This window comes from Colias croceus, chromosome 24, assembly GCF_905220415.1.
Source record: "Colias croceus chromosome 24, ilColCroc2.1".
NCBI lineage: Eukaryota > Metazoa > Arthropoda > Insecta > Lepidoptera > Pieridae > Colias > Colias croceus.
The window spans coordinates 1348779-1361194 of record NC_059560.1 but is presented as its reverse complement, the minus strand read 5'-3'; the positions used below and the strand labels follow the sequence as shown (position 1 = coordinate 1361194).

Genomic DNA, 12416 nt, shown 5'->3' with positions numbered 1-12416 from the left:
AAAACTAGGCAAAAATTTAAAACACTAGCAAGTTTTGGTCTAACATTCACTTGATATATCAATTTAATGGGTACATTAGACTGGTTTTATTTCCGTTTATTATTTTCTACTAGATAGCGACTTTGTCCGCGTTACATTTCATTTTGCAAAATAAAAGGACCTAGGTACTTCAAATTATTTCTCATATCAGTTGAGCAGATATTTCGCAAAAAAGCATACTTTTGCATAAACCTCGTATTAAGGACGCGTTTACGAATGTGACAAAAATAAGCAGTTTTTCGATGCATTTTGCGGCGAAATAGTACAAAACCAAATTTAACTAATAATTACCATAAATAGATTACTCCTTAATCTTTAATGGTTTATAATATTGAAAAAAATAATTTCCGTTGCCTCTTCACACAAAATTGACAATATCGTGCTGAATAAACGAGCATTTTTCTTGTATTTAATAAAACAAATTGATTTATTTAAAAATATTTTAAGTAAGTAGACATGTCTAACTCAAAAAGGTACTAGATAAAACTATCAAAATGTTACAAATAGGCTGAGAAAAAAATTAAAATCAAATCTTATTTTTTCACATATTTAGCTGTAACGCGTGATACTTATTGCATTGAAATAAGGGTTATTTTATTTGTCACTATCTTGATAAAATTTGTAATGAAATATTTTAGTAATTTAGTCGGCGCTCGGACGCCTTTGTGAGTAGACGCTGTGACGCTTGTAAGCAGTTCCTCGTTTACGAAAAGATCGCTGTACGTATACAAAATATTTGACCTAATAAACTTGATCATTGACGCATTCTGCACCGACAACCAAGGCACACCAAGGAAAGATTTTATTTATAGTTTTTCATACTTATGGGATTATAAATTTCATATTTAGCTTGATGGAGTGACCTGACGTGTACTTCGAAGACTGCTACTGGAACTCATAGACGAGTAGAGCTAGATGTACCGAGTTTGGGCTCGTTTTGTTAGTTATGTTGAGACCTTACCTCCGGACTTGATGGAGTGACCTGCAGGTGTACTTCGAAGACTGCTACTGGAACTAATAGACGAGTAGCGCTAGGTATGCCGAGTTTGGGTTCTTTTTGTTAGTTATGTTGAGACCTTACCTCCGGACTTGATGGAGTGACCTGCAGGTGTACTTCGAAGACTGCTACTGGAACTAACAGACGAGTAGAGCTAGGTATGCCGAGTTTGGGCTCGTTTTGTTAGTCATGTCGAGACCTTACCTCCGGACTTGATGGAGTGACCTGCAGGTGTACTTCGAAGACTGCTACTGGAACTAATAGACGAGTAGAGCTGGGTGTGCCGAGTTTGTGCTCGTTTTGTTAGTTATGTCGAGACCTTACCTCCGGACATGATGGAGTGACCTGCAGGTGTACTTCGAAGACTGCTACTGGAACTAATAGACGAGTAGAGCTAGGTATGCCGAGTTTGGGCTCGTTTTGTTAGTTATGTCGAGACCTTACCTCTGGACTTGATGGAGTGACCAGCAGGTGTACTTCGAAGACTGCTACTGGAACTAATAGACGAGTAGAGCTGGGTGTGCCGAGTTTGGGCTCGTTTTGTTAGTTTTGTCGAGACCTTACCTCCGGACTTGATGGAGTGACCTGCAGGTGTACTTCGAAAACTGCTACTGGAACTATTATACGAGTAGAGCTAGGTGTGGCGAGATTAGGCTCGTTTTGTTAGTTATGTTGAGACCTTTCCTCCGGACTTGATGGAGGGACCTGCAGGTGTACTTGAAAGACTGCTCTACTGGAACTAATAGACGAGTAGAGCTAGGTGTGCCGAGTTTGGGCTCGTTTTATTAGTTATGTTGAGACCTTACTTAGGTAAATGGTATCTACTTTTGTGATCATTCAACGTTACAAACTTTACAAATCAAAGTAAAGTTAAAAAAAACATGGCAATAAAAATAAGCTCAATTATCAAGTCGTGTTAGTTTACTCATAATTTAACCGCTTCGCGCATTTCGATGTTTATCAAGTCGTGTTAGTTTACTCATAATTTCACCGCTTCGCGCATTTCGATGTGTGTGTGAGCCGTGCACGTGTAGTAGTAAGACTCAATACCTAAAATTGATGCGCGTCAATTGGTAAATACGTCCTTAAACGTATTTGTCACTGCGGAGCGCGCGCTGCGCTTATACGTCATTGCGGAGGTTCGTGTGTCAAACGGGTTGCATACCTATCATAAGATTTTTAAATTAAAAATATAACTTACAGTTCTGCAATAATGCACAGGTGTTGAAAACAGTTTTTAAGCTGTAAACTCGCGTAAGAAGTGATATTCGCACTCAACAAGACATCCGTAAGTTAATTAAACATCATTTTACATTTACAATCGTGAGTGAAGAATTAAATCTACCCTATATCAGAATTTCTAACGGTAGTATTGAAGAAGGAGTATTGAAGTAACAATAAGAATTCATATTAATAAAAATATGTATATATTTTGGCTATAAAAGAGCGACATATTTTTAGCACCCAAATATCAATCCCCTCCAATCCCTACAATCTTCATCACTACACCAAAGTAAACTTACACTGAACATCTATACATACATAAACATTATTCTTTCTTGTTCAATCAGATACGGCTCAAAAGCTCGATAAAGATCACTAACCAGATAATTTGTCCAATACAATAGAATATAGATGGATACTTGTTTTTTATGTCCCCGAAACTCCGGATTTGAAAGACGTTGTTGTATTCAAATGTAGGCGTAATTGTTTCAATTTATCCTTTGCTATGACGATTTTAATAAACGTTTTGTTTTCTATAAAGCGAAGAGTTATTGTGAAAAAAAACTCGAATTTATTTATTAAATTAGACTTCTTTTAGATGCATTTTTTTTTAATTAGTAACAAGGATGTAGTTATTATTTACCACCACTTTTGTATTACACTACATATTTACAAAACAAAGTCCTCAGCGCGTCTGTCTCTTCGCGATAAACTACTACAGCGATTTTCTTTCTTTCTTTATGTTTCACAAATGCATTACGCGGTTCTCAAGACAAGTTTTAATATATAATTTGTTAAGTTTTAGACAACACGGGCGCAGCCGCGGACGGATATCTACTATGGGGTATACAGTTATGAAAATTCATGAGAAAATCTCATAACACACACTTCCATAAGCGTATCAATAAAGACCTCAGACACTCGCACGGCCGGCGTTGGATAGATAACATACCTACACCCATATACGTTGCTATTGGTGTAATTAAAGCGCCTAAACTGTCACACCGTGGTGTATTTTAATTAATTAGCACTTTAATGGAGCCTAGCTTTTATCGAAGAAAGCGTTTGTGTCACTTGTATCTTGGATACTTTGCGAGTTGAAACTTAACATGAGAAATTAGATACATTAAGTGCTTAAATGGAATGAAGCTTTTATTAAAAAAGCTTGTCTACTCTTAAGAAGAATCTTATGAAGTTATAATTTCATATCATGTAGGTAGATATTTTATTGACCTACATTTACTCCAACTAAGCGTACAACTTCAACCGTCAAAAATCGGCTCGAGTGTTGACAAACCACTTTCCGAGCGGAAAGCTTCCGGTTCCTGATTTTATAAATTAATATTAATACTTATTTCAGATAAATTTCGACATTTTTTGGCTGAAGTTTATCCATTTCAAGAGGTCGCAGGATAATACCTACCTACTTATATGATAATTGCCTGAACTGTCAAAATTTAAGCACAAAATCATCCTCCAACCAAAAAATGCTTACTGAAATCTCCAATCTACAAACGTTAAAAATGTCATTACAAAATTATCTTTCCTATAGGAAAAACGTTTACCTCCCTATAGATACTAACTGTACTAAAATGTAACATGAATGATGAACTCACTTTATTTAAACACTACCCACATCTTCCACTCCATACTAACGGTACGTAACAGCCCACGGACGTGTCTAGGCGAAGGTTCCTCCATTAATACGTTGTTTGTTTATTTCATTCATTCACTGCACTAGTTATAAATAGCTAACAGGCTACAAGGCGAATGCACTGCGGATTATTGCGGATCGCTGTTACGTCACAAACACAAAACACTGCACTATTTTTGGATAGAAAGCGACCGGCCTCGTGTGGCGAAAAGTTTTACATTTCCTTATTTTTTGAAATGTATTTTTTTTTTACATAATATAGGTATAGGTACTACCGACCAAAACCCAACTGTGTTCCGTCGAGCCGCTTCAATGACATGCCACGGGTATGGTAGAATTCGTCCGCGACCCCATCAGGCAATACAATATAGGCACTGAATAAAACTGACCTTAATCCGTAGTTTATAACGATTCAGCCTTTGTTAGTTGAGTTCTAGGTGGTGGTTTAAACAAACAGCTGAATACGTTTCAATAAAACCTGAGTTATTACCATGTTTTGGCTAAATAAAGCATATTTTGAAAAAAGCATCAGCTGTTTTTTACGGACGGACTGAAATACGCTCATCGGTAGGTAATCTCTTATTTCTAATGTAATTAATTTTTATGAAATAATTTATGCAGTCGTATATAACACCTCTATTAAAGAAATTATGCTAAACCTCCACAACGACGTTTCAAGAATACGAGACAAATTATCCCCTACATGGGGACCTTAATTTTCTGTGTGTTTATAAAAACGTTATAACTAACGATAGGCATATCGTCAATCAAGTCGTAATCTACGCTAGATTTATTAAAGTCATTATTGAGTTATAAACGCAAATATTTGTTCGTACTACATGACCAATTAAGTGCAACAGTAGTTAAATAAAAAATTGCTAGAAACATTTTTTTAATTACACACAAAAATTCTCAATAATTCAACACCAGATGGTCGTCTTATGCCAAAAGCGCAGCCAAAAGAATGTGATATACGATCATACAAATCCATACTAATATTATAAATGCGAAAGTAACTCTGTCTGTCTGTCTGTTACTCAATCACGCCTAAACTACTGAACCAATTGTCATGAAATTTGGTATGGAGATATTTTGATACCCGAGAAAGGACATAGGCTACTTTTTATCCCGGGAAAATGACGCAATCCCGGAAATCCCACGGGAGCGGGAACTATGCGGGTTTTTCTTTGACTGCGCGGGCGAAGCCGCGGGCGGAAAACTAGTACAGAATAATATCACATTTCGGAAATTGTTTCACCTGATTTGAAATCGTTAATTTCTCAATGTCATGAAGATTTAGATATTTTTTTTCATGTTACAAAAATATTGGGCCAACATAATAAAGTTTTTGGTTCGACTAAGCGCATCCACCGCATCTACAGAAGTCTCTGAAGATGGATTGCCGATTAAATAATACTTATTTTTTATAAAACTTTGTAATACAGAAGAGAACAGACAATTTCTAAGCATTTGTAAAAAAATTAAAAACTTAACCCTAATTATTGTTAGTGGATGACTTATCATCTATATCAGAAAATCTAGTCGTGAAGTAAAATGTTAAAAATGCGTTTCATTCACACGCCGAACAAAACATATCAAAATCGGTGAAACCATTTCGAAGTTTTGTTAAAACACTGTGGCATAAAAATCTTAATAAATATAATAAAGATCTTATAAGAGCAACTACACAGTTTTATGCCGGCACTTTGTACAAACTGCTTTCAAAGCCGGTGGAAAATAATTTCTATGCATTATGACGACTCAAAAGAGCTCTAAAAGAGGTCTAGTTGTATAAATAAACGTTTGAGTTCTCATGAAAAGTTTTCAAGTGAATACATACTTATGTACTGAGGTGTTTAGAGCATGTTCTTTCGTCTCATTTCACCTGGAAATTTTATTACGCTTTTAATTGAGTTTATTTTTATCACACTCAAATTTACTTTATACGTGTTTATAACTAGTAACTAAACATAACAAGTCGTATTTTTCTATGTACGTTAGATAAAATCCAGGCTTATTAATGAAAAGCTAATTAGATGCGAAATTGAATATCCCGAAACCTTATTTTTCTATTCCTTCGCATGCCGAAACGATATGTCGTTACCATATTATCGTAAAGTCGTATTCACTCGTGAAGTTTATCGTATTAAGTAATCGCGTTTCTTATCAATGAATATACAATCCCACCAAAAACATAAATGTAAAAATTGGAGCCGAGTTCAATCGTTGACTTAATTTGCCAAAAAAAGAAATGAGATCTAAATGTGTGCCAAGTTCTGCAGACAGTCCAGAAATTTATTTACAAAGATGTATTAAGTTCTTAGGTTGACTGAAAACTCAATTGTTTTATTTTCCCTTAGAGAACAATGTTTATTCCAAAATATAACTTTTTTAATTTGAATAATATAATTATTTTCACAAAGCAAACAACTAATGACCTATTGAACCCCATAATTTGATGAGGCTAGTTTTTAGAACCTCACAAAATATAAACAGTATGTAAAACTAGCCTCATCAAATTATGGGGTTCAATAGGTCATTAGTTGTTTGCTTTGTGAAAATAATTATATTATTCAAATTAAAAAAGTTATATTTTGGAATAAACATTGTTCTCTAAGGGAAAATAAAACAATTGAGTTTTCAGTCAACCTAAGAACTTAATACATCTTTGTAAATAAATTTCTGGACTGTCTGCAGAACTTGGCACACATTTAGATCTCATTTCTTTTTTTGGCAAATTAAGTCAACGATTGAACTCGGCTCCAATTTTTACATTTATGTTTTTGGTGGGATATCATTACTTTTTGTACAGAAAATTACTCTGCAAATTTGATTTACTTTATAAATATAATACTTTTTAAATATACGATTTTTTTTTCTTGCGGTTTCTCTGTATGGTTTGTTTAGTATTATTTTCTATATTTTCTTGTATGTTATGAATGTCAGCGCACATTGCCCCGTCATTATCTGCAATTTTTTAAACTCGTTTTCTGTTTAAAAGATTAAGTACATGATTTTCTAAACATCCAGTGTGAATTTGTACACACACTATTACCAAGATGCAAAGATCGTTATAGAAGAATCGTCGCCTTACTCCATGACGTTACGGTATTGCCATGACGCGATCTTGAAATTTTACTCTAAACGCGCCTAAAGATGTTTCACTCATATTAATATTACGCAAATTAAATCATTTCGACCTTCGACGAAGCCTTCTTCCATTACACCATTTATGGTAATTATTTTTGCATGCTTGTATTGGCTAAACATGTTTGTGCTTTATTAATATAATTGTATCACCATTGAATACCATGTTTAAAGCAAAATAAAGATTTTATTTATTTATTTATTTACACTGAAATTAAAACTAAACTAAACACTCATAAATAAAGAATAAATAAATGTGAATATGTAAAATTATATATTATTTTTAACTGTATGAGCAATAAAGGCAATATTTTTATTACAATTTTCTTTTATTTTACGTTTAATAACAGTTTTGAATAAAGAAATCATGCAATCGAAGTAATCCGCCCTAGCGATACTAGCGCGAGTGAGTGTGATGTCAGAGGCGCTTCGAATCTACAGATGTTTCGTCCTAAAATATGTAAACTTCAATAATCTATATCTCAGTCATTTATTGATGGATTTCAAAATTTTTTTCGGCCACTGATTAGTTTTGATCTATTTTTTAAGACTAGTAAGGTGAATATACTATTTTCTTTTTTTTTAAACTTTTCCATTTTTCCATACAAACAAAATTTATGTCATTGAAAAAAAAATTAAATACAAATAAATTCAGTATTTTCTGATTTTTTCCTTTGCACACTTACTATTAGCTAGTTGATTACAAAATTTGAACTTTCTAGGTCATCTGGAAGTGGGTTAGGTTTTGTATATGTCTATAAGTCAGTCAGTCTTAAAAATTGCGATTTTTGGATATTAATATCTACGCAACTGTTTAATCTGTATTTATGAAATTTAAGGTTCTTGTTTATCTTGAGGTCCTCTTGATATGTACCAAATTTGGTTTATATAACTTAAATAGTTTTCGAGTTATAAGGGGGTGAAAAGTGGCTCGAAATGGTTCGTGTAAATATACACACGGCTGCTGCTCGCCAGTTCTCTTCGCTTGAACTCGGCTTGACACGCTGCCGCGTGTCTAGATATACATACATAAATAGTACTCTGTTATGATGTGTGACGTAATTATAAAAGCCGGAAAAAGCGTACAGTGCATTCGCCTCACAGCCACTTGCTTATTTTTAGATTACCGTAGGCAGTGTGTGAGATAAACAAAACAATATTTGAGAAACCTTCACTGTAGCGGCTGTACGCTACTTGTGATATATTTTGTTGCGACTATATTAATTACTAGCTGTGCACCCATCTATATATATATATATACTCAAAGGTGACTGATATAGTGATCTATCAACACACAGCCCAAACCACTGGACGTATCGGGCTGAAATTTGGCATGCAGGTAGATGTTAGGACGAAGGCATCCGCTAAGAAAGGATTTCCCGAAATTCTTGCAGGAACGGGGAAAAACGGGGATGCACGTACAAAGTAGCCTATGTCCTTTCTCGGGTATCAAAATATCTCTATACCAAATTTCATGCAAATTGGTTCAGTAGTTAAGGCGTGATTAAGTAACAGACAGACAGACAGAGTTACTTTCGCATTTATAATATTAGTATGGATAACAGCAATTAATAGTTAATTACGGCTATGTGTATAAATTATACTGTTTTATCATTTTTAATGCTATTTTTTAAAGGTAAATAGAATATGAGTTCACTTTTGAGATAATTCAAGAATCATAACTATTACAGTTATGATTATTTTTAAATAACAAATTTTTTTGTGGAGTAAAATTAGTAGTTAGTTAGCATAATATAATCTATACTAATATTAGTAAGCTGAAGAGTTTGTTTGTTTGAACAAGCTAATCTCTGGTACTACTGGTCCGATTTGAAAAATTATTTCGGTGTTGGATAGCTCATTTATCGAGGAAGGCTATAGGCTATATATCATCACGCTATGACCAACAGGAGTGGAGCCACGAGGGTGAAACCGCGCAGAGCAGCTAGTATATTATATAGATTCACTGCACTCTTGTCTTCAAACCATAAAGACAAAAACTTTAAACAAAATACAGTGCCTCCATACAAAAATTACAAAACTGTTTTTTATATATTTAAGCTGTTATCAATACAGTAAAAAACATACATAAAAATATATTTCAAGGCAATATTCAGTCATTGAACTTATTATTTCATTTAAAGATTACACTTAGATCCATGGAATAAACATCACTACATAGTATAAAACAAAGTCGCTCTCTCTGTCCCTATGTCCCTTTGTACGCTTAAATCTTTAATACTACGCAACGGATTTTGATGCTTTTTTTTTATAGATATAGTGATTCAAGAGGAAGGTTTTAGTATATAATTTATTAGGTTTTAGACAAAGCGAATGAAGCCGCGGTTGGTAAGGTAGTTGTTAATAAAACTTATAATTTGTAATTATTATTTCATTAATTATTTTATTTACATACTTAAGTAACAATTTCCTCAATAATGTTTTATGAAAACTAGTACCATAGCAACTGGAAGGTTGTCTGAATAAGGAAGAAACTGTAGTAAATTCAAGTTCATATTTCCTATTTAAAATTTAACATTTTAATTACTATCTGCATGTTTCTTCATTGCACATCTTGTATATTTCTACACTAATATTATAAAGAGGAAAACTTTGTTTGTTTGTTTGATTGTAATGAAAAGGCTCATAAACTACTGGGCCGATTTTGATGAAATTTGGCACAGACGATCTTTAGACCCTGAGAAAGAACATAGGCTACTTTTTATTGCAAAATATGTACCACGGGCAAAGCCGGGGCGGACCGCTAGTATCTTGTAAATTACTAGCGGTCGGTCCAGTAGTTTATGAGCCTATACATTACAATCAAATAAACAAACAAACAAAGTTTTCCTCTTTATAATATTAGTGTAGATGTAGATAATTAAATTTTAAATTTTATAAAATGACTGTTTAGCAGTGTAAAAAGACAAAATTACTTAGTTATTTCATTTACTGATTGTTCTAGTGTTTTAAGATGAGTAGAAATAATAATTACTTGTATTTAGTATGTTTTGGCTCAAGCTGGTTCATGTGAGCTTATTTGTCAGCGATAATACACAATCAGACTACCTATCATTAAATGATTATAAAATAATCTTATTTTGTACATTTTTTAATTAAATTTCCCACAAATTAATGTCCTAAGACTCACTATAATAGTCAAAGAGACTATCATCAGAATGGCTTAGTTAAGGGCATCTGAAATTACTATCATTATTTTTGGATCAAAAAACTTAAGTAAGAATTATTTCAAGTTTGATGCCATGGATTATAATCTTGGTTTACCTATTTTCATATTAAAAGATAATATGATATGATATTTTTGGATACACTGCTGTGATGAAATTTTCAATTCTCACTGTTTATTACATTTTGCATATTATGTTTTAAAACTACAAAATAACAACAAATATTTGTATGAGTGAAAAGGAAGTACTGCATAATTTTATAGGACTTTGATTAAGTATTCTAAAAACTGATAGTCTTTATACAAAACATCATAGTAAGTAGGTATGTATTAATTACGCTGTTTTTTAGTGCAATGATGTTGGCGTATGCCGCGTCTACTAGTATAATAGGTCATTGGGATAAATGCGCTTTTTTCGCACAAAAAATTATTAACTTTAAAAATTAATAACTAAAAAACTACAAGTTTCCTAACAATAATATTTTGGAATTACAATCTTACATTACCTAGCTAACTAACAATATAAATATTTCCAACAAATTCGTGCGGCAGTTAACTAAAGCCAATCCCAGCATTCTTATATCCCGAACAAAACAAGGCAATGTTTTATCAAGTGTAATTAGTAACATGTGAGGCTATATTTATTTATGTTGCGGTCAACATGAGGCGATAACGGCGCGTACATTAAACCGTCGTAAATTGATTGATTAGCGCTTTACAACTTTACATAATTCACTTAAATACTCGGCCATTGAACTATATCACGTATACTAATCACGAGGTAAACATAAAACATACAAATTGCATACACAACCCGAGCCGAGCTACCTCATGAATTATTCTCAACCGTATTTATAATTTTAATCGCTACGTACCCTCTCTGGCTTTCAAGTAGACAGTGTTGGCTACAATATTTTCTAATTCCATCAGTTCCAGTGTGGCGGATTTTATTATAGACCCTCCAGGAAGCTGTTATCCGCCTTTGCGGCCGAACTGCCGCCGTCTCTCCGTGCAATAAGCCGCCCATCAATGAACAACGCGAGATCACACAGAAAACTTAACACTGCACAACATTAGATTTCATGAACCATTTAATAAACGCACATAGGAGTTCTCACAGATACCACAACTCTTTCAACGAACACGCAACTGACCACAGAATACCGATCTTTCACAGGGGTGTGACGACTTGTATAATAGTTACGTCCGTATCCTAATAATTATTGTATGCTCCTAAATAATGAGGTTTGTTTTCATGTATCCTGTTAGTTAGGTTAACCGGTCTGTTTCTTTTACTTTATAGTTACGAAGAACACGCCCCGAGATCGCATCGAGTTATCGACGACAGCAGCAATACGCTACAAAAAAATACTAGGCAAGCAATACTCAATAGCACGGTGCCATTCCAATTTCCAGTTGCCATAACATGGAGTAGAAACTTCCCACGTTTTTACCCATTTGTTCAATTATTTATTTTATATAGGTACCAAGTAAAAGTGTATCATATTATCGTTACGTATCGATTATCAAAAAATTTAAACATGTTTATAAAATTTCACCTTTCACGTTTCGAATCATACTTTTTGTTCAAAAGTATCTCTGATCAGGTAAAAATTTACAAAAATAAATTATGTGGGGACACTGCAGACTGTATTTTTTACACGCTTTTTTACCAATATATTGAGGAAATATTAATATGTTGTAGTGGCAACAACTATTTGTCAATCAATTTATAGGCATAGAATAAAAATAAATAAGATGTAGGTAATAAATAATGTTGTATGAAAACCTCATTTAAGTAAAAACCACCTATAGATCGTTATTTGGTCGTTATTAAAAGGTGCACTTATTGCTTCAATTATTATGATGGATTATCTTCCTATTAAATAATAATTTCATACTGTTTCACTAAAAAGTCAAGTTTAATCTGAGTTACATATTTTTAACCGTCTTCAAAAAAAAAGGAGGAAGTACAAGTTTGAAGTCGGTTGTTTTCTCGTTGTTTTTCACTTGTAAACTTGTAAATAAATACGTTCTATTTTATCTATGGTTAACACTTGACAGTTGACTGTTATAATATGTCAATTTCTAACAATGAAGCAAGTAGCCTACTCACGATTCAATTCAATGACTAAGGAATCCTATGGACAGGGCATAATGTTCTATAC

At 33.4% G+C, this 12416-nt stretch overlaps 1 protein-coding gene across 2 annotated transcripts in view; it reads right to left on the bottom strand.

Moving 5' to 3' along the window:
* Positions 1-11652, bottom strand: part of LOC123702881 (G protein-coupled receptor kinase 2) — a 57962-nt gene extending 46310 nt beyond the window's left edge. For both annotated transcript variants that reach the window (XM_045650717.1, XM_045650718.1), the window contains exon 1: positions 11124-11652. In XM_045650717.1, the coding sequence (XP_045506673.1) occupies positions 11124-11175 (52 nt within the window). In that variant the 5' untranslated portion in view covers positions 11176-11652. The remainder of the gene's footprint in view (positions 1-11123) is intronic.
* Positions 11653-12416: the final 764 nt, after the last annotated feature.